The sequence below is a fragment of the Aegilops tauschii genome, chromosome 4 (assembly GCF_002575655.3).
Source record: "Aegilops tauschii subsp. strangulata cultivar AL8/78 chromosome 4, Aet v6.0, whole genome shotgun sequence".
NCBI lineage: Eukaryota > Viridiplantae > Streptophyta > Magnoliopsida > Poales > Poaceae > Aegilops > Aegilops tauschii.
This window is the reverse complement of record NC_053038.3, coordinates 355,983,399-356,008,541: the sequence shown is the minus strand read 5'-3', so window position 1 is coordinate 356,008,541 and position 25,143 is coordinate 355,983,399. Positions and strand designations below refer to the sequence as shown.

General features: G+C 45.9%; 1 protein-coding gene across 1 annotated transcript; it reads left to right on the top strand.

Annotated features, from left to right (window-relative positions):
* Positions 1–1,347: 1,347 nt before the first annotated feature.
* Positions 1,348–3,348, top strand: LOC109780252 (uncharacterized). The gene is made up of 2 exons (XM_020338842.4): positions 1,348–2,340; positions 2,538–3,348. The coding sequence occupies exons 1-2, from the start codon at positions 1,601–1,603 to the stop codon at positions 3,139–3,141; spliced, it is 1,344 nt and encodes a 447-aa protein (XP_020194431.3). The 5' UTR covers positions 1,348–1,600; the 3' UTR covers positions 3,142–3,348.
* Positions 3,349–25,143: the final 21,795 nt, after the last annotated feature.

Below are 25,143 nucleotides of genomic sequence, written 5' to 3'. Positions count from 1 at the left end.
TAGGTGGCCGTCCGATCTATCCAGCCCAAGCCGTTCGATGGGTCAACGCTTCGTCGCTTCCTTCCTCCCCCGAGTTCGTCGGTCCGTCGCTTTCTTCCTCCCGAGCACACGCAGCAGTTCGCTGCTACGTCGCCGACGGCAACAAACGCCGGTGAGGGCTGCATCGCAGCACAAGGCAGCCCACGACGGATGTTACATCGCAGCACAGGTGGCCGGCGACGGATGTTGCATCGCAGCGCGCGGCGGCCATGGCGGATGTTAAGACGCACACGGTGATGACGGCGGAAGCTGCGAGCGGAGCGGGGGATGTGCTTTGCAGCGCCGGAGACGATGGCGGATTTTGCGATGCAGTGCCGGCGGCGACAGGTGTGGCGACGCAGCACGCGGTGCCCATGGCGGAGGCTGTGATGCAGCGCCGGCGAAGACGGGTGCTGCGACGCAGCACGCGACGGCCATGGCGGAAGCTGCAACGCGGCGCCGGGACACCGCCGGCGAGCTCTCCATTGCAGCTCCGGCGAGATGCATCGCAGCTCTGAGACCTCCGTTGAGTGCTCCATTGCAGCGCCAGGAGCGGTGGCGAGCTCTCCATTGCAGCGGTGGGAGGGAGCGCCGACGAGCGCTCCATTGCAGCTCCGGCGAGATGCATCTCAGCCCCGAGACATCTTCAAAGCAACATTGCCGGAGTTGCAATGTCCCTGTCGGCCCACTCCCCGTGGTCACCGTCGCAGCGCTACTCCCACCATTGCAGCTCAGGCAGCCACGCCGTGCTCAAATCGCAGCTCGACGGCCATGCGCAGATGCTCCCCATCACAGCAGCATCATCTACGACGGCCATGGCGGGCGGTGGTCGCGTGTCGAAGCTTTCCTCGACTCATGACACTGCGGTCGCTGCAGCGCAGCGGTGCCCCACGCAGCTGCAGCAGTCCGTCGCCCGGCGGGGGGAGGGGGGGGGAGTGTAAGGAGGAGGGAGCTCTCGCAGTAGGCATAGGAGAGAGAGAGGGATCTGCAGGAGGGATGCGTGAGTGCGAGGAAGACGACGCACCGACGCAGCGATAGGAAAGAAAAAATGAGCGGCCGTGGCTTCTCTGCGTGGATAAGACGGAGATGGGTGAGCGGCGCGTGGGGCCACCAGGGACGCGTGTCGATCGCTGGAGGAGGCTTGCGTCTCGCTGTTTTCAGCCGGTCTAAAGCAAGCGTTTTCCTTTCTCTTTTACGTCTCAATTGCATACGCATTAAACAAAACTTGATAAGATAATTAAAACTCATGTAAAGAATCGAGATCTTTCTTTCTTTCTTCCTTTTTGGGCGCGATCTGATCAAGCCAATTGAATATTCCAGGAACGAGAACCGATCGGTACGCCAACTAATCAGTCTCCAGTAATTATCATGTTTCCCGGATGGCCTGATGATACGATCCGATCCCATGCATTGGGTCTCTGGGCATCGTCAGCACAGCAGCCGGGCTATAAGCTTTCTAGTTTCGTTATAACCTGAGCTGACATCCCGCCCAAGCACGCCGCGTACAGTTGACCTGCTCCTCCGCTGATCCGCTCTGCATCAAGAACCCAAGATCCAAGCTAGCTAGGCCGCCGCGGAAGCCATGGATGATCCGCAGCAAGCAGAGACAGCTCCGCCGGAAGACGCGCCCGCGCGCCCCCTGCTGCACTCGGTGCGCGGCGTCTTCCTCAACTACATCGGGCACTGGCGGCCACGGTTCTTCGCCCGTCCGTCGGCGCGCCCCGCGGGCGCGCCCGACTACGGTGACCTCGACTTCCTCCCCGACTATAGCCGGGGTTACAACTCCATCCTGGATCACTGCAACGGCCTCCTGCTCTACGGCAACGCCTGGCTGTACTGCGTGGTGAACACCGCCACGAGGCGGTGGGAGCGTCTCCCGCGCATGGACGCCAACAACTACGTCCCGTATCTGGTCTTCGACCCCGCCCTGTCGCATGGCTACGAGGTGCTCCTGTTCCGCCGCGAGCCCGACAAGCCCAAGAAGTTCGACCTCGTTGAGTTTCTGTCTTTGCTGGATGACATGTCGGGTGTCGAGGAGGACGCAGAGAATGAGGACCAAGATGAGCCGGCTGTAGAACCTTTGCCAAGACAGTCCATCGATGACTTGCATCGTTTGACGGAATGGCCACCGTCACAATGGACGCTGCCTGTGTTCTCATCGGCTACTGGAGAGTGGCGGGAGAGGTCATTTGTCCGGGAAGGAGAGGCTGTCAAGACGATGGCCAGTATGCAACAACCGATGGAATGGGGCCCAAGATGGCGTTACAGTGTGTATTGGCGAGGCGCGCTTTACGTCCATTGTCGTGGTGCATTTGTTGCAAGGTATGTATTCTAGATCGAAGCGCATAACTACAAAACTCCTTCCATTATAGCGTTGATATGTTTTTTTTACTAATTTATATAATCTTTTTTACTTTAGACTATCAACATTTTAGTTATGGTGCATTCCTGGATTTTTTATATCACCTACAACATTTTAGACTATTAACATTTTTAGCGAATAAATTTGTGTTTTGTAGGTTATCTTTATTAGATGGTAAATACCGGGTATTTAATACACCAATAGATTTTGAGGAAAGCAAACATGCATGTCCTTATCTTGGGAAGTCGGAAAAAGGGGTGTACTTTGCGACAATTCACAAGTACAACAACCTTCTTCGCGTTTGGAACCTCGGTGAATCAAGCGGTCCAATAGATTGGGTACTAAAGCATACCATCGAGCTTGATGAATCTACTTTGTGGGCCGCGGCGCGTTTCTACCAACACGAGATTAATGGACCTTGGATCTTAGAGGACAATAACAATGATGATGTGGAAGAAAAGATGGTGCCGCTAAAAGAAAATATTGAATGCAACTCCGATGATGATAATGTAATGAGTAACCAAGGTGGTTGTGAAGAACAGTATAGTCACATTTATTTCTTGGGTTTTCACCCGTACAAAGAGGTAATTTTCTTAAGGTTGTCATTTACAGGAGTGGCTTATCATTTGAATAGCTCAAAAGTCCAATACCTCGGAAAACTACACCCAAAAGATTACTGCACAGCGTATTCAAATGGCATATATGAATCATTTATGTACACTCCCTGCATGGTTGGGGAGCTTTCAGAGACTCCTCCATAATATGTACGCAAAGGTTACCATATGTGAACTGCAAATGGTTCAACAGTGCAAGAAAAAGTGTATCCTAAAGTTCGAGTCTTATTTTCAGCCATGAATACCATATTATTTTATACATTTCGCAATCTTCTGAGGTAGTTTGTCATCTGGTTATGTAATTTGTACTTTTTATGCATTCGAACCAATCAGTTGTCTTCTTGCATAGTTCTACCTTCTTTTGAGGGAGCATAATTCTACATGTAAGTACCGCAAAGTGTAGAAACGTATGTACTGGTTACATATGTCTTACTTCCCCACGCTCTTCGATCACTTCTGGGCATGCAAAAGTAGTCATGTGCTTTTAAATCGTGTCAAATTTTGCACCATGTTAATCATCATAATATAGGTCTATATCAATTGCATGTGAAAAGGCATTCATCAATGGTAATATCGAGGAAGAACTATGTGTCAAACAAGCATCCTGACAGAGTGTATAGGCTCCACAAAGTCCTTTATGGGCTCAAGTAAGCTCCTTGAGCTTGGTATGATACACTCAAGAAGTTTTTTGAAAAGAAGGGCTTCAAACTAGGAGCCACTGATTCAACTCTCTTCACCAAATCTTATAATGGTGATCTATTCACGTGTTAAATATATGTGGATGATATTATCCTTCACAGTACCAACTCTCGTTACAACGAATAATTTGCAAATTAATAGCTGAAAATATCAAATGTCCATGACGGGGGAACTAAAAATATTTTGATTCCAAGTTCGTTAAGAACAGAATGACATCTTTATCTCTCAGGAAAAATACCTCAAAGCCGCGTGAAGAAATGTTTCATGGAAAATTGGGAAGACATCAAGATTCCAATGCCAGCACATGGACACCTCGACTCCCAAGATAATGGTAAACCATTCGAACAAAAGGTATATTGCTCCATCGGCTTTCCGTTCTATGTGTGTGCATCTAGGCCCAACATTATGCTTTGTGTTTGGATGTGCACATGGAGGGTGAAGAAAACCAGAGATCCAAATGTTCACCCTCCTATGATCACTTATCCTTGCACTAGTACGTGTCGGTGCTATACAAACGGTTTTTAACCCCTTTTCACGACGGCATTTGGAACCGTCGCCTAGTGAGTGACGGCGATAGGGGGGTCCTTCCCACACGACCCAGAAACCGTCGGGAATAGGGAGCCTTGATGCATACAGTTGTCCCTATATAACCGTTTTTGATATCTCGAATATCCCAAACGCTTCATCCTTGCTACTTGTTTGTGCTCGCATTGCCATCGCAGTCGGAGTTTTGTGGTTTTACCTAAAACCAGGCAGATTCCAGGCACGGGAGCTTTCCAGGCAGATTCCAGGCACGGGAGTTTTACGATGCCTCGCACATCACAAACAGTTCATGATTATAAACCGTGTATGATAGGTAGACAATCACACACATTTAGTTTTCCCGCACCGTATGTGATAGTGTCTGACATCACACACGCTTTGCAAACGGCAACTGTGTGCATGCTTGCACACGTTTGCTCTCCATGAACCATCTCGGATTATGGTGTATATCGCAAATGTTTGTGTTTTACCAACCGTGTGTGCCGTAATGAACTGCACACCGTAATTTCGCCCTAATTTAATTGCTGCTATTTAAAATTGTACCTAATTTAAACATGAAAGTAGGCTATAGCTTTATTCATATTCATCAGGTTCAAACAACCAATGCATTATTCGATTCACAGGTACATATGTTTAAGAACTACATAAGCACCAAATAAAGAATGATGAACCAGGGTTCTATACTTGTACTATTACAGATGGTAAAGAAAGAGCCGACAGACATTCTGGTTGCTGAACAAGGTGAAGCGGATGTTGGGGAACATAGTAATAATTCAAAATTTTCCTACGTGTCACCAAGATCAATCTAGGAGATGCTAGCAACGAGAAAGAGAGAGGGAGTGCATCTTCATACCCTTGAAGATCGCTAAGCGGAAGCGTTACAAGAACGCGGTTGATGGAGTCGTACTCGCGGCGATTCAAATCGCGAAAGATCCGATCTAGCGCCGAACGGACGGCGCCTCCGCGTTCAACACACGTACAGCCCCGGGACGTCTCCTCCTTCTTGATCCAGCAAGGGGAGAGGAGAAGTTGAGGGAGAACTCCAGCAGCACGACGACGTGGTGGCGATGGAGCTCGTGGTTCTCCGACAGAGCTTCGCTAAGCACTACGGAGGAGGAGGAGGTGTAGGAGGAGGGAGGGCTGCGCCAGGGGAAGGGTTTTGGGTGCGGCTGCCCTATCTCTCCCTCACTATATATAGGGGGAAGGGGAGAGGGGGCCGGCCCCTTTAGATCCCATCTACAAGGGGGCGGCGGCCAAGGGGAAACCCTAGATGGGTTTTGGGCGCCCCCACCCCTAGGAGACTTGCCCCCCAAGCCAGGAGGGGCGGTTGCCCTAGGGGAGGCGCCCCACCTCTCCTGGTTACGTGAGAGGGGGTGGGAGGGGCGCACAACCCCTTAGTGGGCTGGTTTGCCCCTCCCCTTGGCCCATAAGGCCCCCCAACGCTTGCCGGGGGCCTCTGAAACCCCTTTCGGACACGCTGGTCGTCACACGGTACCCCCGGAACAATTCCGGACTCCAATACCCTTCGTCCAATATACCGATCTTCACCTCCGGACCATTCCGGAACTCCTCGTGACGTCCGCGATCTCATCCGGGACTCCGAACTACCTTCGGTAACCACATACTATTTCCCATAACAACTCTAGCGTCACCGAACCTTAAGTGTGTAGACCCTACGGGTTCGGGAACCATGCAGACATGACCGAGACACCTCTCTGGCCAATAACCAATAGCGGGATCTGGATACCCATATTGGCTCCCACATGTTCCACGATGATCTCATCAGATGAACCACGATGTCGGGGATTCAATCAATCCCATATACAATTCCCTTTGTCTATCGGTATGTTACTTGCCCGAGATTCGATCGTCGGTATCCCCATACTTCGTTCAATCTCGTTACCGGCAAGTATCTTTACTCATTCCGTAACGCATGATCCCGTGGCTAACTCTTTAGTCACATTGAGCTCATTATGATGATGCATTACCGAGTGGGCCCAGAGATACCTCTCCGAAATACGGAGTGACAAATCCCAGTCTCGATTCGTGCCAACCCAACAGACACTTTCGGAGATACCTATAGTGCACCTTTATAGCCACCCAGTTACGTTGTGACGTTTGGTACACCCAAAGCATTCCTACGGTATCCGGGAGTTGCACAATCTCATGGTCTAAGGAAACGATACTTGACATTAGAAAAGCTCTAGCAAAACGAACTACATGATCTTGTGCTATGCTTAGGATTGGGTCTTGTCCATCACATCATTCTCCTAATGATGTGATCCCGTTATCAATGACATCCAATGTCCATGGTCAGGAACCCACAACCATCTATTGATCAACGAGCTAGTCAACTAGAGGCTCACTAGGGACATGTTGTGGTCTATGTATTCACACATGTATTACGGTTTTCGGTTAATGCAATTATAGCATGAACAATAGACAATTATCATGAACAAGGAAATATAATAATAACCATTTTATTATTGCCTCTAGGGCATATTTCCAACAGTTTCCCACTTGCACTAGAGTCAATAATCTAGTTCACATTGCCATGTATTTAACACTCATAGTTCACATCGCCATGTGACTAACACCCAAGAGTTTACTAGAGTCAATAATCTAGTTCACATCACCATGTGATTAAGACTCAATGAGTTCTGGGGTTTGATCATGTTATGCTTGCGAGAGAGGTTTTAGTCAACAGGTCTGCGACATTCAGATCCACATGTACTTCGCAAATCTCTATATCATATTGTAGATGCTTCTACTATGCTCCACTTGGAGCTATTCCAAATGGTTGCTCCACTATACGTATCCGGTTTGCTACTCAAAGTCATCCGGATAGGTGTTAAAGCTTGCATCGATGTAACCCTTTACGCCGAACTCTTCATCACCTCCATAATCAAGAAACATTTCCTTATTCCTAAGGACAATTTTGACCGCTATCCAATGATCCATTCTTGGATCACTCCCGTACCCCCCTGCCAGACACGTGGCAAGGCACATATGAGGTGCGGTACATAGCATGGAATATCGTATAGAGCCTATGGCTAAGGCATAGGGGACGACCTTCGTCCTTTCTCTTTCTTCTGCCGTGGTCGAGCTCTGAGTCTTACTCAAATTCACACCTTACAACTCAGGCAAGAACTCCTTCTTTGACTGATCCATTTTGAACTCCTTCAAAATCATGTTAAGGTATGTGCTCTGTGAAAGTCTTATCAGGCGTCTTGATCTATCTCTATAGATCTTGATACCCAACATGTAAGCAATTTTACATAGGTCTCCATTCAAACAACCCTTTATGCTTTCCAGAAATTCTACATCATTTATGATCAACAATATGTCATCCACATATACTTATCAAAATGTTGTAGTGCTCCCACTCACTTTCTTGCAAATACAAGTTTCTTGCAAACTTTGTGTAAACCCAAATGCTTTGATCACCTCATCAAAGCGTATGTTCCAACTCCGAGATGCTTGCTCCGTCCATAGAAGGATCGCTGGAGTTTGCATACCTTTTAGCATCCATAGGATCGACAAAACCTTCTGATTGTATCACATACAGCCTCTCCTCACGGAAACCGTCAAGGAAACTTTGTTTTGACATCCATCTGCCAGATTTCATAATGAAAATGCAGCAACTGCTAACATAATTCTAACAGACTTTAGCATCGCTATGATTGAGAAAGTCTCATCACAGTCAACTCTTCGAACTTGTCAGAAACTTCTTTGAGACAAGTCGAGCTTCATAAATGGTGACATTACCATCAGCGTCTGTCTTCTTCTTAAAGATCCATTTATTCTCAATGGCTTGCCGGTCGTCGGGCAAGTCCACCAAAGTCCATACTTTGTTCTCATACATGGATCCTATCTCGGATTTCATGGCTTCTAGACATTTGTTGGAATCCGGGCCCACCATCGCTTCGCCATAGCTCATAGGTTCATCGTTGTCCAACAACATGACTTTTAAGACAGGGTTACCACTCAGAAGTTGTACATACCCTTGTCAACCTACGAGGTTCGATAGTAACTTGATCTGAAGCTCCATGATCATCATCATTAGCTTTCTCTTCAACTGAGGTAAGTGCCACAGAAACATCTTTCTGTGCTGCGCTACTCTCTGGTTGAAGTAAAGATTCAACAACCTCATCAAGTTCTATCTTCCTCCCACTCAATTCTTTCGAGAGAAACTCTTTCTCGAGAAAGGACTTGTTCTTAGCGACAAACACTTTGCCCTCAGATCTGAGATAGAAGGTATACCCAATCGTCTTGTTTGGGTATTCTATGAAGACACAATTTTCCGCTTTGGGTTTGAACTTTTCTGGCCTAAGCCTATCGACATAAGCATCGTAGCCCCAAACCTTAAGAAACAACAACTTAGGTTTCTTGCCAAACCATAGTTCATACGGTGTCGTCTCCACGGACTTAGATGGTGCCCTATTTAAAGTGAATGTAATTGTCTCTAATGCATAACCCCAAAATGATAGCGGTAGATCGGTAAAAGACATCATAGATCACACCATATCCAATAGGGTGCGATTACGACGTTCGGACACACCATTGGTGTTCCAGGCGGCGTCAACTGTGAAATGATTTCACCTTGTCTTTAGTGATTGCCAAACTCATAACTCAGATACTCTCCCCTTGATCAGATCGTAGGAACTTGATCTTCTTGTTATGATGATTCTCAACTTCACTCTGAAATTGCTTGAACTTTTCAAACGTTTCAGACTTACGCTTCATTAAGTAAATATACGCATATCTACTCAATTCATCGATGAAGGTGAGAAAATGATGATATCCACTTCGTGCGTCAACACTCATCGGACTTCACACATCAGCATGTGTGATTTCCAACAAGTCACTTGCCCGTTCCGTTGTTACAGAAAATGGGGTTTTAGTCATCTTGCCTATGAGGCATGGTTCGCATGTGTCAGGTGATTCAAAATCAAGTGACTCCAAAAGTCCATCGGCATGGAGGTTCTTCATGCGCTTTACACCAATATGACCTAAGCGGAAGTGCCACAAGAAAGTGGTACTATCATTATCAACTCCACATCTTTTGGCATCATTGTTATGAACATGTGTATCACTACGACCGAGATTCAATAAACCATTCACATTGGGTGCATGACCATAGAAGGTATTATTCATGTAAACAGAATAACCATTATTCTCTAACTTAAATGAATAACCGTATTGCAATAAACATGATCTAATCATGTTCATGCTCAATGCAGACACCAATGCAAACAACATTTATCTGGGTTCAACACTAATCCCGAAGGTAGAGGGAGCGTGCAATGGTGATCATATCATCTTGGAAACACTTCCAACACACATCGTCACCTCGCCCTTAGCTAGTCTCCGTTTATTCCGTAGCTTTTGTTTCGAGTTACCAATATTAGCAACTGAACCGGTATCTAATACCCATGTGCTACTAGGAGTACTAGTAAGGTACACATCAATAACACATATATCAAATATACTTTTGTTGAAGTTGCCAGCCTTCTTATCTACCAAGTATTTGAGGCAGTTCCGCTACCAGTGATCGTTCCCCTAATAGAAGCACTCCGTCTCGGGTTTGGGTTCTGGGTTTCTTCATTGGAGCGGCAACTGGCTTGCCATTCATGAAGTTTCCCTTCTTGCCCTTGCCATTCTTTGAAACTAGTGGTCTTGTTAACCATCAACACTTGATGCTCCTTCTTGATTTCTACCTTTACGGCCTTAAGCACGACGAACAGCTCCGGGATCATCTTCCCTTGCATGTCATAGTTCATCACGAAACTCTAGTAGCTTGGTGATAGTGACTGGAGAACTTTGTCAATCACTCTCTTATCTAGAAGATTAACTCCCACTTGATTCAAGCGATTGAAGTACCCAGACATTCTGAGCATCTGCTCACTGGCTGAGCTATTCTCCCCATCTTCTAGGCAAAGATCTTGTCAGAGGTCTCAAACCTCTCAACACGGGCATGAGCCTGAAATACCGATTTCAGCTCTTGGAACATCTCATATGTACCATGGCGTTCAAAACACTTTTGGAGCCCCGACTCTAAGCCGTAAAGCATGGCGCACTAAACTATCAGGTAGTCATCAGAACGTGTCTGCCAGATGTTCACAACATTCACAGATGACGCCAGAGGGGTTGGCACACCGAGCGGTGCATCAAGGACAAAAAGCCTTCTGTGTAGCAGTGAGGACAATCCTCAGACTACGGCCCTAGTCCGCACAATTGCTTACGATATCTTTCAACATTGTCTTTCTCTAGGAACGTATTAAAAAAACAGGGAGCTAACGCGCGAGCTAGTAATCCACAACATAATTTGCAAAGACAATTTAGACTATGTTCATGATAATTAAGTTCATCTAATCAAATTATTTAATGAACTCCCACTCAGACAGACACCCCTCTAGTCATATAAGTGATACATGATCCGAATCGACTAGGCCGTGTCCGATCATCATGTGAGACGGACTAGTCATCAACGGTGAACATCTCCATGTTGATCGTATCTACTATACGACTCATGTTCGACCTTTCGGTCTCTCGTGTTCTGAGGCCATGTCTGTACATGCTAGGCTCGTCAAGTCAACTTGTGTAAATCTGGCTTACACACGTTGTATGCGAACGTTAGAATCTATCACAGCCGATCATCACGTGGTGCTTCGAAACAACGAACCTTCGCAACGGTGCACAGTTAGGGGGAACACTTTTCTTGAAATTTTAGTGAGGGATCATCTTATTTATGCTACCGCCATTCTAAGCAAATAAGATGTAAACATGACAAACATCACATGCAAATCATAAAGTGACATGATATGGCCAATATCATCTTGCGCCCTTGATCTCCATCTTCGAGGCGCGGCATGATCACCTTCGTCACCGGCATGACACCATGATCTCCATCATCATGATCTACATCATCGTGTCTTCATGAAGTTGTCTCGCCAACTATTACTTATACTACTATGGCTAACAGTTAGCAATAAAGTAAAGTAATTACATGGCGTTTTCAATGACACGCAGGTCATACAATAAATTAAGACAACTCCTATGGCTCCTGCCGGTTGTCATCCTCATCGACATGCAAGTCATGATTCCTATTACAAGAACATGATCAATCTCATACATCACATATATCATTCATCACATCCTTTTGGCCATATCACATCACATAGCATACCCTGCAAAAACAAGTTAGACGTCCTCTAATTGTTGTTGCATGTTTTACGTGCATGCTATGGGTTTCTAGCAAGAACGTTTCTTACCTACGTAAAAGCCACAACGGTGATATGCCCATTGCTATTTACCCTTCATAAGGACCCTTTTCATCGAATCCGATCCGACTAAAGTGGGACAGACAGACACCCGCTAGCCACCTTATGCATCAAGTGCATGTTGGTCGGTGGAACCTGTCTCACGTAAGCGTACGTGTAAGGTTGGTCTGGGCCGCTTCATCCCACAATGCCGCCAAATCAAGATAAGACTAGTAACAGTAAGCAAATTGAACAAATCATCGCCCACAACTACTTTGTGTTCTACTCGTGCATAGAATCTACGCATAGACCTAGCTCATGATGCCACTGTTGGGGAACGTAGTAATAATTCAAAATTTTCCTACGTGTCACCAAGGTCAATCTAGGAGATGCTAGCAACGAGAAAGAGAGAGGGAGTGCATCTTCATACCCTTGAAGATCGCTAAGCGGAAGCGTTACAAGAACGCGGTTGATGGAGTCGTCCTCGCGGCGATTCAAATCGCGGAAGATCCGATCTAGCGCCGAACGGACGACGCCTCCGCGTTCAACACACGTACAGCCCAGGGACGTCTCCTCCTTCTTGATCCAGCAAGGGGAGAGGAGAAGTTGAGGGAGAACTCCAGCAGCACGACGACGTGGTGGCGATGGAGCTCGTGGTTCTCCGGCAGAGCTTCGCTAAGCACTACGGAGGAGGAGGAGGTGTAGGAGGAGGGAGGGCTGCGCCAGGGGAAGGGTTTTGGGTGCGGCTGCCCTCTCTCTCCCTCACTATATATAGGGGGAAGGGGAGAGGGGGCCGGCCCCTTTAGATCCCATCTAAAGGGGGCGGCGGCCAAGGGGAAACCCTAGATGGGTTTTGGGCGCCCCACCCCTAGGAGACTTGCCCCCAAGCCAGGAGGGGCGGTTGCCCTAGGGGAGGCGCCCCACCTCTCCTGGTTACGTGAGAGGGGGTGGGAGGGGCGCACAACCCCTTAGTGGGCTGGTTTGCCCCTCCCCTTGGCCCATAAGGCCCCCCAACGCTTGCCGGGGGCCTCTGAAACCCCTTTCGGACACGCTGGTCGTCACACGGTACCCCCGGAACAATTCCGGACTCCAATACCCTTCGTCCAATATACCGATCTTCACCTCCGGACCATTCCGGAACTCCTCGTGACGTCCGCGATCTCATCCGGGACTCCGAACTACCTTCGGTAACCACATACTATTTCCCATAACAACTCTAGCGTCACCGAACCTTAAGTGTGTAGACCCTACGGGTTCGGGAACCATGCAGACATGACCGAGACACCTCTCTGGCCAATAACCAATAGCGGGATCTGGATACCCATATTGGCTCCCACATGTTCCACGATGATCTCATCAGATGAACCACGATGTCGGGGATTCAATCAATCCCATATACAATTCCCTTTGTCTATCGGTATGTTACTTGCCCGAGATTCGATCGTCGGTATCCCCATACTTCGTTCAATCTCGTTATCGGCAAGTATCTTTACTCATTCCGTAACGCATGATCCCGTGGCTAACTCTTTAGTCACATTGAGCTCATTATGATGATGCATTACCGAGTGGGCCCAGAGATACCTCTCCGAAATACGGAGTGACAAATCCCAGTCTTGATTCGTGTAGTTTGAGAGGTAATCATGGAGCGGCAAATTTTTTGCCCCATTTGGGGCAGGTTTGGGTATAAGCTTCTCACAAACCAGAGCTTCTAACTGGTTTCGGTAGGGAACGTGCCACCTTTGGTGACGAAATGATATCCGTTGCCTTTTATTGCTTTCAGAAAAAAATTAGTGTCAACATAGAACAACATGAGTGTTGTATTTAATTTTGGATTTTTTGGGGTTCGTTTGGCCTTTTTTATACATTAATTGGGTTTCTGGGCATTTAATGTGCATAATTCAAATTTGAACTACAAGCACATGCCCCAGTGCACCAAAGTTGGTTGAAAAATCACATGTGTGTCCTTGGGCGAATTTCTAGGTCCCATGCAAGAAATGGGAATGAAATTCAAACACCAGGGCACTGTTAACTGCCGGCAAAAACGTTGAGATGCCTAGATTTTAAATTCTAGTAAATCAAAAACTCGTCTGAAATTCATGAAACCTGGCATGCTATCATGGAGCGGCATCAACATGCCGTGGTGAAAATTTTGTCCCATTTGGTGCAGGTTTGGGTATAAGCTTCTCACAAACCAGAGCTTCTCACAAAAAGCATGATGATTTCGATAGGGAACGTACCACATCTGGGGACGGAACGGTATCCGTTGCCTCTTATTGCTTTCAAAAATTTTCTAGTGTCAACATAGAACAACAGGAGTGTTGTGTTTACTCTTGGAATTTTTCGGGGTTCGTTTGGCGTTTTTATACATTAATTGGGTTTTCTAGGCATTTAATGTGCATAATTCAAATTTGAACTACAAGCACATGCTCAAGTGCACCAAAGTTGGTTGAAAAATCACATATGTGTCCTTGGGTGAATTTCTAGGTCCCATGCAAGAAATGGGAATGAAATTCAAACACCAGGGCACTGTTGATTGTCGGCAAAACGTTGAGATGCCTGGTTTTCAAATTCTAGTAAATCCAAAACTCGTGTGAAATTCTTGAAACTTGGCATGCTATCATGGAGCGGCATCAACATGCGGTGGTAAAAAATTTGTCCCATTTGGGGCAGGTTTGGGTATAAGCTTCTCACAAACCCGAGCTTCTCACAACAAGCGTGATGGTTTCGGTAGGGAACGTGCCACCTTTGGGGACGGAACGATATCCGTTGCCTCTTATTGCTTTCAAATTTTTTCTAGTGTCAACATAGAACAACAGGAGTGTTGTATTTAATTTTGGAATTTTTCGGGGTTCGTTTGGCCTTTTTTACACATTAATTGGGTTTCTGTGCATTTAATGTGCATAATTCAAATTTGAACTACAAGCACATGCTCCAGTGCACCAAAGTTGGTTGAAAAATCACATGTGTCCTTGGGTGAATTTCTAGGTCCCATGCAAGAGATGGGAATGAAATTCAAACACTAGGGCACTGTTGATTGCCGACAAAACGTTGAGATGCTTGGTTTTTAAATTCTAGTAAATCCAAAACTCGTCTGAAATCCATGAAACTTGGCATGCTATCATGGAGCGGCATCAACATGCCGTGGTAAAAAATTTGTCCCATTTGGGGCAGGTTTGGGTACAAGCTTATCACAAACCAGAGCTTCTCACAACAAGCCTGATGGTTTCGGTACGGAACGTGCCACCTTTCGGGACGAAACGATATCCATTGCCTCTTATTGCTTTCAAAAAATTTCTAGTGCCAACATAGAACAACATGAGTGTTGTGTTAAGTTTTGGAATTTTTCGGGGTTCGTTTGGACATTTTTATACATTAACTGGGTTTTCTAGGCATGCAGGACTCTAGTCCAACCCCTTGTGATGGCCGGCCGCCAATCATGTAGTTTGAGAAGTAATCTTGAGTAAACTGCTTCAGGATCCACTGCAAAAGAAAAAAGATTCAGACATTGTCATCTAACACAACTCAGTACGGGCAGAAAAAGAAGGCTACAAGGTTCTTACTTACCATCCTGCAGTTCACCGTTGTCTTGCATAAAGTGTAAACAAATAGTTCGATTAACATCTTTTGACCCATTTTAATAACAATCTTTATCACTTTCCTCACTTGATGCTGGTTCATGAATATCTCATTGCCCCATACGCAGAAAGGGTTGAAGTGTGGAACTTTGGCAATGATATATGTACCTAAAAGCACCAAGTTAATATTAGAAGCTAAACAACAATTGAAAAATGATGTAGTACAACACTCCCTCCATCCCATTATATAAGATTTTATTACATGTATATTTAGACATCATGAAAACATTTCTTGTTGCTATGTAGCCTGGGATTGCATATATCATTTAGTACAATGTATGTTGCTATGTAGCCTCAGATATATTAAATATGGCCCTAGTTAACCTACTGATAAATGGGTTACAGATATATTCAGTGAAATGTCCGATTCGACGATTAATCCCTTATCAGCCCCAGGCTATATGGTATCACCTACCGATATCATGAACAGTGAGTACATATAAGCAATGCGATGAAACTAACCTCGATGGGAAACAACACTGTTCTCAATATTGTCCTGCATGAGTACATATAAAGGCATGTTAAGCACAACAGGCTAAACATCAACCAAATATATCCATGGTAGACAACATAATCAACAAATGATAACTTCAGTGTGCAGGCTTAAGCACGCTAGTTAAGCAAAACAAGAAGTGGAAAGGTGTGTTAACTGCACAGGCATAACATTTAAAAACAAGCAAATAGTCATTCAAACTGCTATTGTGCAGGTCTACAGTACACTAGTTATTGTTAAAAAAATGAAAAGGCATGTTAACTGCAATATCTTTAGCAGCAACCAAATATCGTAATTCATAATGGTATTGTTGAAACTGTTATTGATGAAATTGAACTGCACGACAAATAGTTGCACATGTAGAGCATCACATTGTGAAGAACTGAAGTAAACAAGTCATAAGACCATCTCTAGCCGATCCTTAACAAGTTAAAGGACTAAAACCCTTAGTGGATATATATATACTCCAGCAATTTTTGGCCTTTTCTAGTTGATCTCCTAAACTTAAGGTTGTAAACTTCAATTTGATCAAGTTCAAAGCAGGTTCAACTGAAAGTAGCATGCATTCAAACATAAACATAGATAGTTTTGCATAACCGAACATAAAACATAAATTTATACTAAGCTAAACTACTTTCGATCGAAGTAGAGGTTGAGCCAATCCTTCCTCGTCATGTACGGTGTGCCGCGAGCCGTGTCCGGGCCAGTACCGTCGTCGGGGTCGTTGGGGAAGGCACTCCTCCACTCATCGACGTCGATCTCCTCGTCCTCGGGGTCCACCTCGACGCCCTCCGCGCCGCCGCCTTCGACCTCGTCATCGGAGGAGAGCGCGATAACCTCGCCGCCCTCCGCGCCACCGTCCTCGCGGCCTTCGACCTCGTCATCGAAGGAGAGCGCAATAACCTCGCCGCCCTCTGCGCTGGCAAAGATCGCCCGCTCCGCCTCCACAAGCTCCGGGTGCTGCCGGCGGAGCTCTTGCATGTAGGCCTCATCGACGGCCTTGGCCTCGAGGCGCTCCCATGCCTCGTGGTCCTCCTGCGCCATAGCCGAGCTCACCACCCTGGCTCCGGCGGAACGAGGTCGACCGGACATGTGCCGAAGGGGAAATTGAGCCTAGCCGTCGCGCCGTGGTAGCGGACTTGCCAGCGGTCGTACTCCATGGCCGTGAGCTCGGCCGTGTGGAAGCTACCGAGCCACCGGCGGGTGTGGGTCTCCCGATCTGTAATCTCGGCGAACCACGTCCCCCATCGCCGCTGCCGGACCCCGAGGTAGGACCTCGTCGGCTGCCGGGTTCGAGGGAGGACGGGGAAGTCCTCGAACCGGCGTAGGGGCGCGGCGAGGGCATATCGGGGGACCGGCGACGGCGAATCGAGCCCGCGGAGGACGACGGGGACACCTCGGCAGCCACCTCACCGGCATCGGGCGAAAAGGCCGCGATAAACCTATTTTTGGCCATTGGCTCCTCGAGCTCCTCGGCACACAAGTAAAAATTGAGGATGGAGGCGCCGGCGATGGCGGCGACCTACCAATGGTTTCGAGGGTTGTGTGTGTGTCTGTGTGAGCGGAGGTTTTGGGGAGTGTGTGGTGTGTGTGGAGGGGGGCGGGGGGGGGGGGCAAGGTGGTGTTTGAGGAAATACTGCGGCAACTGAAAATTTTACTAGGCGAGAGTAACAAGGCGGGGCTACTGAAAATTTGAATCGAGGGCGAGCATATTTTTTTGAGATTGCGAGGGATGCAGAGGCGGGAGTAAAATGCCGGGGCTACATAAAATTTGAATCAAGGGACTGGAGCAGAGCGGGAGTAACAGACATCGGACACGGTCCGCACATACTAATCGTGTGCTATCAAACATTAAAACCTTCCAAGCGGTAGATATTTTCGAGATTACGAGGCAGTAATATTTTCGAGATTGCGAGGGATGGAGAGGCGGGAGTATTTGGGGAGCGAGCTAGTGTGCTTGACATGCCGGTTGTGGACAGTAGCCGACGCACCTTCTCGCGTAAGCCATAGGCGTACTATACACCGACGGTGCTCCAAGATATTTTGTACTATATCTCACACGGTTGGTGATAATAAACTGTGTGGGATCTACTTGATTTTTCATCTTGATTTGAATTACTCAGGGTTTGTTTGGACATTTTATATATTAAACTGGTTTTCTAGCCATTTCAGGTGCACAATTCAAAATTAAACTACATGCACATGCTCCGGTGCATATAAATTGGTTGAAAAATCAAATCTGTGTCCTTGAGTGCATGCTTAGGTCCCATGCAAGAAATGGGAATGAATTTCAAACACCAGGGCACTGTTGATTGCCGGCAAAACGTTGAGATACATGGTTTTTAAATTCTAGTAAATCCAAAACTCGTCTGAAATTCATGAAACTTGGCATGGTATCATGGAGCAACATCAACATTCCGTGGTAAAATTTTTGTCCCATTTGGGGACAGGTTTGGGTATAAGCTTCTCACAAACCAGAGCTTCTCACAATAAGCGTGATGGTTTTGGTATGGAACGTGCCACCTTTGGGGACGAAACAATATCCGTTGCCTCTTAGTGCTTTCAAAAAATTCATAGTGCCAACATAGAACAACAGGAGTGTTGTGTTAAGTTTTTGAATTTTTCGGGGTTCGTTTGGACATTTTTATACATTAGCTGGGTTTTCTAGGCATTTTATGTGCATAATTCAAATTTTAAATACATGCACATGCTCCAGTGCATACAAATTGGTTGAAAAATCAAATCTGTGTCCTTGGGTGCATGCTTAGGTCCCATGCAAGAAAAGGGAATGAATTTCAAACACCAGGGCACTGTTGATTGCCGGCAAAACATTGAGATACCTGAGTTTTAAATTATACTAAATCCTAAACTCGTCTGAAATTCATGAAACTTGGCATGCTATCATGGAGCGACATCAACATGCCGTGGTAAATTTTTTGTTCCATTTGGGGCAGGTTTGGGTATAAGCTTCTCACAAACCAGAGCTTCTCACAACAAGCGTGATGGTTTCGGTAGGGAACGTGCCACCTTTGGGGACGAAACAATATCCGTTGCCTCTTATTGCATTCAAAATTTTCCAGTGTCAACAAAGAACAACATGAGTGTTGTGTTTAATTTTGGAATTTTTGGGGTTCGTTTGGCCTTTTTTATACATTAATTGGGTTTTTGGGCATTTAATGTGCATAAGTCAAATTTGAACTACAAGCACATGCTCCAGTGCACCAAAGTTGGTTAAAAAATCACATGTGTGTCCTTGGGTGAATTTCTAGGTCCCATGCAAGAAATGGGAATGAAATTCAAACACCAGGGCACTGTTAACTGCCGGCAAAAACGTTGAGATGCCTAGTTTTTAAATTCTAGTAAATCAAAAACTCGTCTGAAATTCATGAAACCTGGCATGCTATCATGGAGCGGCATCAACATGCCGTGGTGAAAATTTTGTCCCATTTGGGGCAGGTTTGGGTATAAGCTTCTCACAAACTAGAGCTTCTCACAAAAAGCATGATGATTTCGATAGGGAACGTACCACATCTGGGGACGAGACGATATCCGTTGCCTCTTATTGCTTTCAAAAATTTTCTAGTGTCAACATAGAACAACAGGAGTGTTGTGTTCACTCTTGGAATTTTTCGGGGTTCGTTTGGCGTTTTTATACATTAACTGAGTTTTCTAGGCATTTAATGTGCATAATTCAAATTTGAACTACAAGCACATGCTCAAGTGCACCAAAGTTGGTTGAAAAATCACATATGTGTCCTTGGGTGAATTTCTAGGTCCCATGCAAGAAATGGGAATGAAATTCAAACACCAGGGCACTGTTGATTGTCGGCAAAACGTTGAGATGCCTGGTTTTCAAATTCTAGTAAATCCAAAACTCGTGTGAAATTCTTGAAACTTGGCATGCTATCATGGAGCGGCATCAACATGCGGTGGTAAAAAATTTGTCCCATTTGGGGCAGGTTTGGGTATAAGCTTCTCACAAACCCGAGCTTCTCACAACAAGCGTGATGGTTTCGGTAGGGAACGTGCCACCTTTGGGGACGGAACGATATCCGTTGCCTCTTATTGCTTTCAAATTTTTTCTAGTGTCAACATAGAACAACAGGAGTGTTGTGTTTAATTTTGGAATTTTTTGGGGTTCGTTTGGCCTTTTTATACATTAATTGGGTTTCTGGGCATTTAATATGCATAATTCAAATTTGAACTACAAGCACATGCTCCAGTGCACCAAAGTTGGTTGAAAAATCACATGTGCGTCCTTGGGTGAATTTCTAGGTCCCATGCAAGTGATGGGAATGAAATTCAAACACCAGGGCACTGTTGATTGCCGGCAAAATGTTGAGATGCCTGATTTTTAAATTCTAGTAAATCCAAAACTCGTCTGAAATTCATGAAACTTGGCATGCTATCGTGGAGCGGCATCAACATGCCGTGGTAAAAAAATGTCCCATTTGGGGCAGGTTTGGGTATAAGCTTATCACAAACCAGAGCTTCTCACAACAAGCCTGATGGTTTCGGTACGGAACGTGCCACCTTTCGGGACGAAGCGATATCCGTTGCCTCTTATTGCTTTCAAAAAATTCTAGTGCCAACATAGAACAACATGAGTGTTGTGTTAAGTTTTGGAATTTTTCGGGGTTTGTTTGGACATTTTTATACATTAACTGGGTTTTCTAGGCATTTTATGTGCATAATTCAAATTTGAAATACATGCACATGCTCCAGTGCATATAAATTGGTTGAAAAATCAATTATGTGTCCTTGGGTGCATGCTTAGGTCCCATGCAAGAAATGGGAATGAATTTCAAACACCAGGGGACTGTTGATTGCCGGCAAAACGTTGAGATACCTATCTTTTAAATTCTATTAAATCCAAAACTCGTCTGAAATTCATGAAGCTTGGCATGCTATCATGGAATGGCACCCGACATGCCGTGGTAAAAAAATTGTCCCATTTGGGGCAGGTTTGGGTATAAGCTTCCCACAAACCAGAGCTTCACACAACAAGCCTGATGGTTTCGATATGGAACCTGCCACCTTTGGGGACGAAACGATATCCATTGCCTCTTATTGGTTTCAAAAAATTTCTAGTGCCAACATAGAACAACAGGAGTGTTGTGTTAAGTTTTGGAATTTTTTGGGGTTCATTTGGACATTTTTGTACATTAACTGGGTTTTCTAGGCATTTTATGTGCATAATTCAAATTTGAAATACATGCTCATGCTCAAGTGCATATAAATTGGTTGAAAAATCACTCTGTCCTTGGGTGCATGCTTAGGTCCCATGCAAGAAATGGGAAAGAATTTCAAACACCTGGGCACTGTTGATTGCCGGCAAAACATTGAGATACCTGGTTTTTTAATTCTAGTAAATCCACAACTCGTCTGAAATTCATGAAACTTGGCATGCTATCATGGAATGGCACCCGACATGTTGTGGTATTTTTCGTGCCCATTTTGAGAGAAGGCGCACTCGATTAATAACCAACAAAGGCATTTTGAAAAAAATATCTACCACTTTAATATCTCAAACGTTTGTATAATTCAAACCGTGTTTGTTCTGTTAACCATTCACGTGACCCCACATGTCTTGGTTTTAATGGCTATAGGAGGTGCCGTGTGGACAGCTGCTTGACTGAACGGGAGGCGTGCCAGCGCAGTCCGGTGCGCAGGCTCACCGGGAAGCATGCAAGCTGTTCAACACAGGATCTATGCATCTCTTCAACGCAAACGGTTCAGATTACGGTATGCAAATTAATGCCAGACTTCGGCGCTAAGCCAAGAGACACTACGATTTGTCAAAATATGCAGCTAAAAATCAATAGCACTATCTATTTTTTGCAACTAAAATTCAGTAATTAAGCATAGATTTCATTCATAGAGATTAAGCAGTCGTTCTCACCGGGAAGCGAGACAGCCTTGGACCGCCGCCCGCCTCGCTCCCACTGGTCTATATTAATGGCGCCGCCGAGCGGCCGCACCTTCCATCCTCGCCACACACACAATCCTCTCTCTCCGCCTGCATCCTCGACGCCGCTCTAAGTCCTCAAAGCCGTCAGTGTATGAGGATGCCGCCGAAGCGCCCCATCGGAGGGAGTGGCGACGCCGGGGTTGCTGAAGCACCGGAGCACGGCATGATTATAGAGACAGAGGTTTCCGTCGCCGCCGATGAGGTGCAGAACGAGGCTGCCAACAAGCGGAGGCGGGTCGAGAAAGAACCACAAGCGACTCCAGCAGGCCTAGACTTCATCCACAACCTCCCCGATGATATGTTGATAGTCATCATATCCCTCCTCCCAATCAAATACCGGGCGAGGACAGCCGCCCTTTCCCGGCGGTGGAGCCCCCTATGGCTCCTCGCCCCTGTCGACCTCCTCGACGCCCATGAGCTCTGCCATGGCTATCGTCAAAGCTTGGATGCGTTCTCCCAGATCCTCGGCAGTCACCATGGCCCAATCAAAGGCCTTATCACGGGCAAGTTTCGTTCCAATGGAAAGGACCAAGCCAAGCTTGATGAGTGGTTCCGATCCCCCGCCATAGATCAGGTCTAGAAGCTCAGTTTTAATGATGGGCATATGCGCTTGCTGCCAACGTCCGCGCTCCGCTTCGCGCCCACGCTACGCCTCGCCAAGTTCATGAACTGCCACCCCCCTTAATGAGACACCCGCTCTTTTTCTACCACGACTGAAGCACCTCGAGCTCATCGCCGTCTGCATCCCAAAGGATGACATGGAGCGCCTGCTCCGCGGCTATACCGCACTCGAGTTCCTTCATCTTCAGGCGATGAATTGGTCGAGTACCTTGCACATCACCTCCAGGACTCTCCAAACTTATGTGCGTTGCTGGTGCTGCAACGAGAGATAACAAAAGGTGGACCACAATATGATCATTGAGGACACACCTTCACTTGAGAGATTACTAGTAGTTGATCAACAAGGTCCAACAAGAATCAATGTCATTTCTGCGCCGAAATTGACAGTGGTGGGCTACTCGTCTGTCAAATACTACAACTTTCAGGTACAACAGTCGCCTTATACCTCTCCTTCTTGGTATCAATGTTATTTCTAGTTTTGAAGATGTATGTTCGTCTGTCATCCAGCAAAGCTTCACCCAGATTCTGGGCACAGTGAAGGTCTTGGCACTAGAATCTGTCGGCCCCAACCTGGACCAAGTTGTCAGTTGCCTGAGATGCTTTTCGTGCCTGAAGAAGCTGCATATCGAGGTGATGTTCCTTTCCTGTTAAATGTTAACCATAAGGGAGTTCAATTTTTTGCACCTTTTCCCAAGTTTACAATGACAATGTACTACGATTTCTGAAGGAATTTTGGACGATTTTAGGACATACACCCCCACGCCATATTGGTTGCTTGATTCATATGGTTACAATCGTCCATAAGCATTTCTCCTTTGGATTCATCTGTACTAGTTTTCTTAGGGAATTTTTCATCCAATCCAACCTCTTGTGAAGAAGGCTACATGTTTCTAGATTGTAATCAAATGCCCATGTTAATCATGTCAGATCGAAGATGGCTCGTTGGTGCATTTTACAAATCCTGCAAACCAAATGGGCGTGTAGCAGTGTTCAAAACTGCATGTAGGCACTAACACGTTCTCTTCTTTTGAAGATAATAATAGGCCCGGAGGTGGATAATGTTTATAACGACAATCACATCGAATGCCTGGATCTGCATCTCTCAAATATTACTTTGAACTCCTACCGAGGGACCTTACCGGAGATTACACTCGCCAGGTTCTTTCTTGCCAAGCAAAGGTGCTGAGGGTACTGAGGTTGAACATGCATTTAATTAGGAAAGACGAATGGTATGTTGATCAGAGCCGGCAGGTACTGCAGAATGGAAGAGGCTCCAAAAAAGCTAAACTTCGTATTGGAAGAGCATATGACAAAGCAATTGGAAGTCATTGTGTCAAACCCATACATGACTTGACAGCGGCTGATCCCTTTTCAGAAATGACGATGTTTGCAATGTTTGAATTTGGGCATTGTAATCTTTGAATTTGAACCTTGCAATATTTACGGTATTTGTTATATTGAACCATTTCTGTTCTCTTGTCTCAATGCAAGCAGTTCATCTGAGTGAACCGCATGTCGTATATCGCACACACCTTGATCTAGCGGACCGTTTCTTTTGTGTTGCCTAATCACAAAATGTTCATCCGAGTGAACTGTATGATGTACATCGCACACACCTTGATCTGGCTGACCGTTTGTTTTGTGTTGCCTAATCACAAACAGTTCATCCGAGTGAACTGTATGTTGTACATCGCACACACCTTCATCTAGCTGCCCGTTTCTTTTGTCCCTCCTCATCGCAAACGGTTAATTGAACTGAACCATATGCCCTGCATAGCACACGCAAATAAAATCTGAACCGTTTTTATGCATCCTCCATCGCAAACATTTTGCACCTTTTTTGACGGTTTTTTACACCACCGTTTGTTATTATTGCATCGCACATAGTTTCGTCGAAGGGTCTCTGATCGTAGTGTCGCATTAGCAGCATCCTGCAGTAGTGTTGTTCTGATGAGCTCACCCTACTAACATGCTTCATGGGTGTGATCCTCAATTCTGCGCAACAAATGCTAACTTTACTACCAAGTCAGCAAAGAAATGCGCTGGCAGCCGTAACAGTGGCAAAGACAACCCATCTTGGAGCTCCTCCTTCTCCCGATCCCAAAGAGCCCGAGACCATCCCATTTGCGCCGTTCTGACAAACTACTATTAAACCATGCATGTGGGATTTTGGACAATTTAATACACGACAAAGGAGCGGATTCGTATAACTGTTTGAAAAATAGGTCATAATACAATTCACGTTTTTAATATGAAAAAAATGCTTTTTCAAAACCACTCTTAAACAGTGAGAATTCTGTGAAAATGTTCAACATGAGAAGTGATCATCTTGTCCATAGTTTTTTAGCGGTATATTACGCGCCTCGTTCAGAAAAAATTCCGGCAAAACCACGAAAATTTGAATGTTTTGTCAGATGCAGTTCGGGTTACAAAAGAAGGGGCAGTTCGATGATGTTAAAAGAATATTATTCTGCGAGTACTAATGGAAGAACTCGTGCGCGCGCGTGTGTGTGTGTGTGTGTGAGAGAGAGAGACGACCTTGAACCATTTTGAGGAATTCCCCCAAAACGACACGGAGCCTCCAACCCGTCGCTCCTTCGCGTTATCAGACGATTGCCTCATTATTCTAGTGACCTACGTCGCCAAAAATCCCCTCCGTCATCAATAATCAACCCCATCGTCACTGCCATAGCTGTGCGACAGCAAATAAGGGTTCACACAAACCCCGTAGCATATCTCTATCTGATTTTGCGGTAAGGTATACTCACATTTTTGCATCATACCCCACTTCTCCAATATAATGTTCATAGAGTTCTAGCGTTTTGAACAAAAAATTTAGGGTTAGGTTTTTTGTGAACGTTTCGAGGTCCCTGATAGGTAACCGTCCGGAGCGGAGCTTCCAAACAAGCTTGGAAAACTCTCCAG

What these genes read in the sequence shown, in the direction of transcription:
- LOC109780252 (XM_020338842.4), top strand. Translation starts at nt 1,601, where the DNA reads ATGGATGATCCGCAGCAAGCAGAGACAGCTCCGCCGGAAGACGCGCCC. An exon ending in CGTGGTGCATTTGTTGCAAG is followed by an intron (nt 2,341 to 2,537) that starts GTATGTATTCTA and finishes TGTGTTTTGTAG; the next exon opens with GTTATCTTTATTAGATGGTA.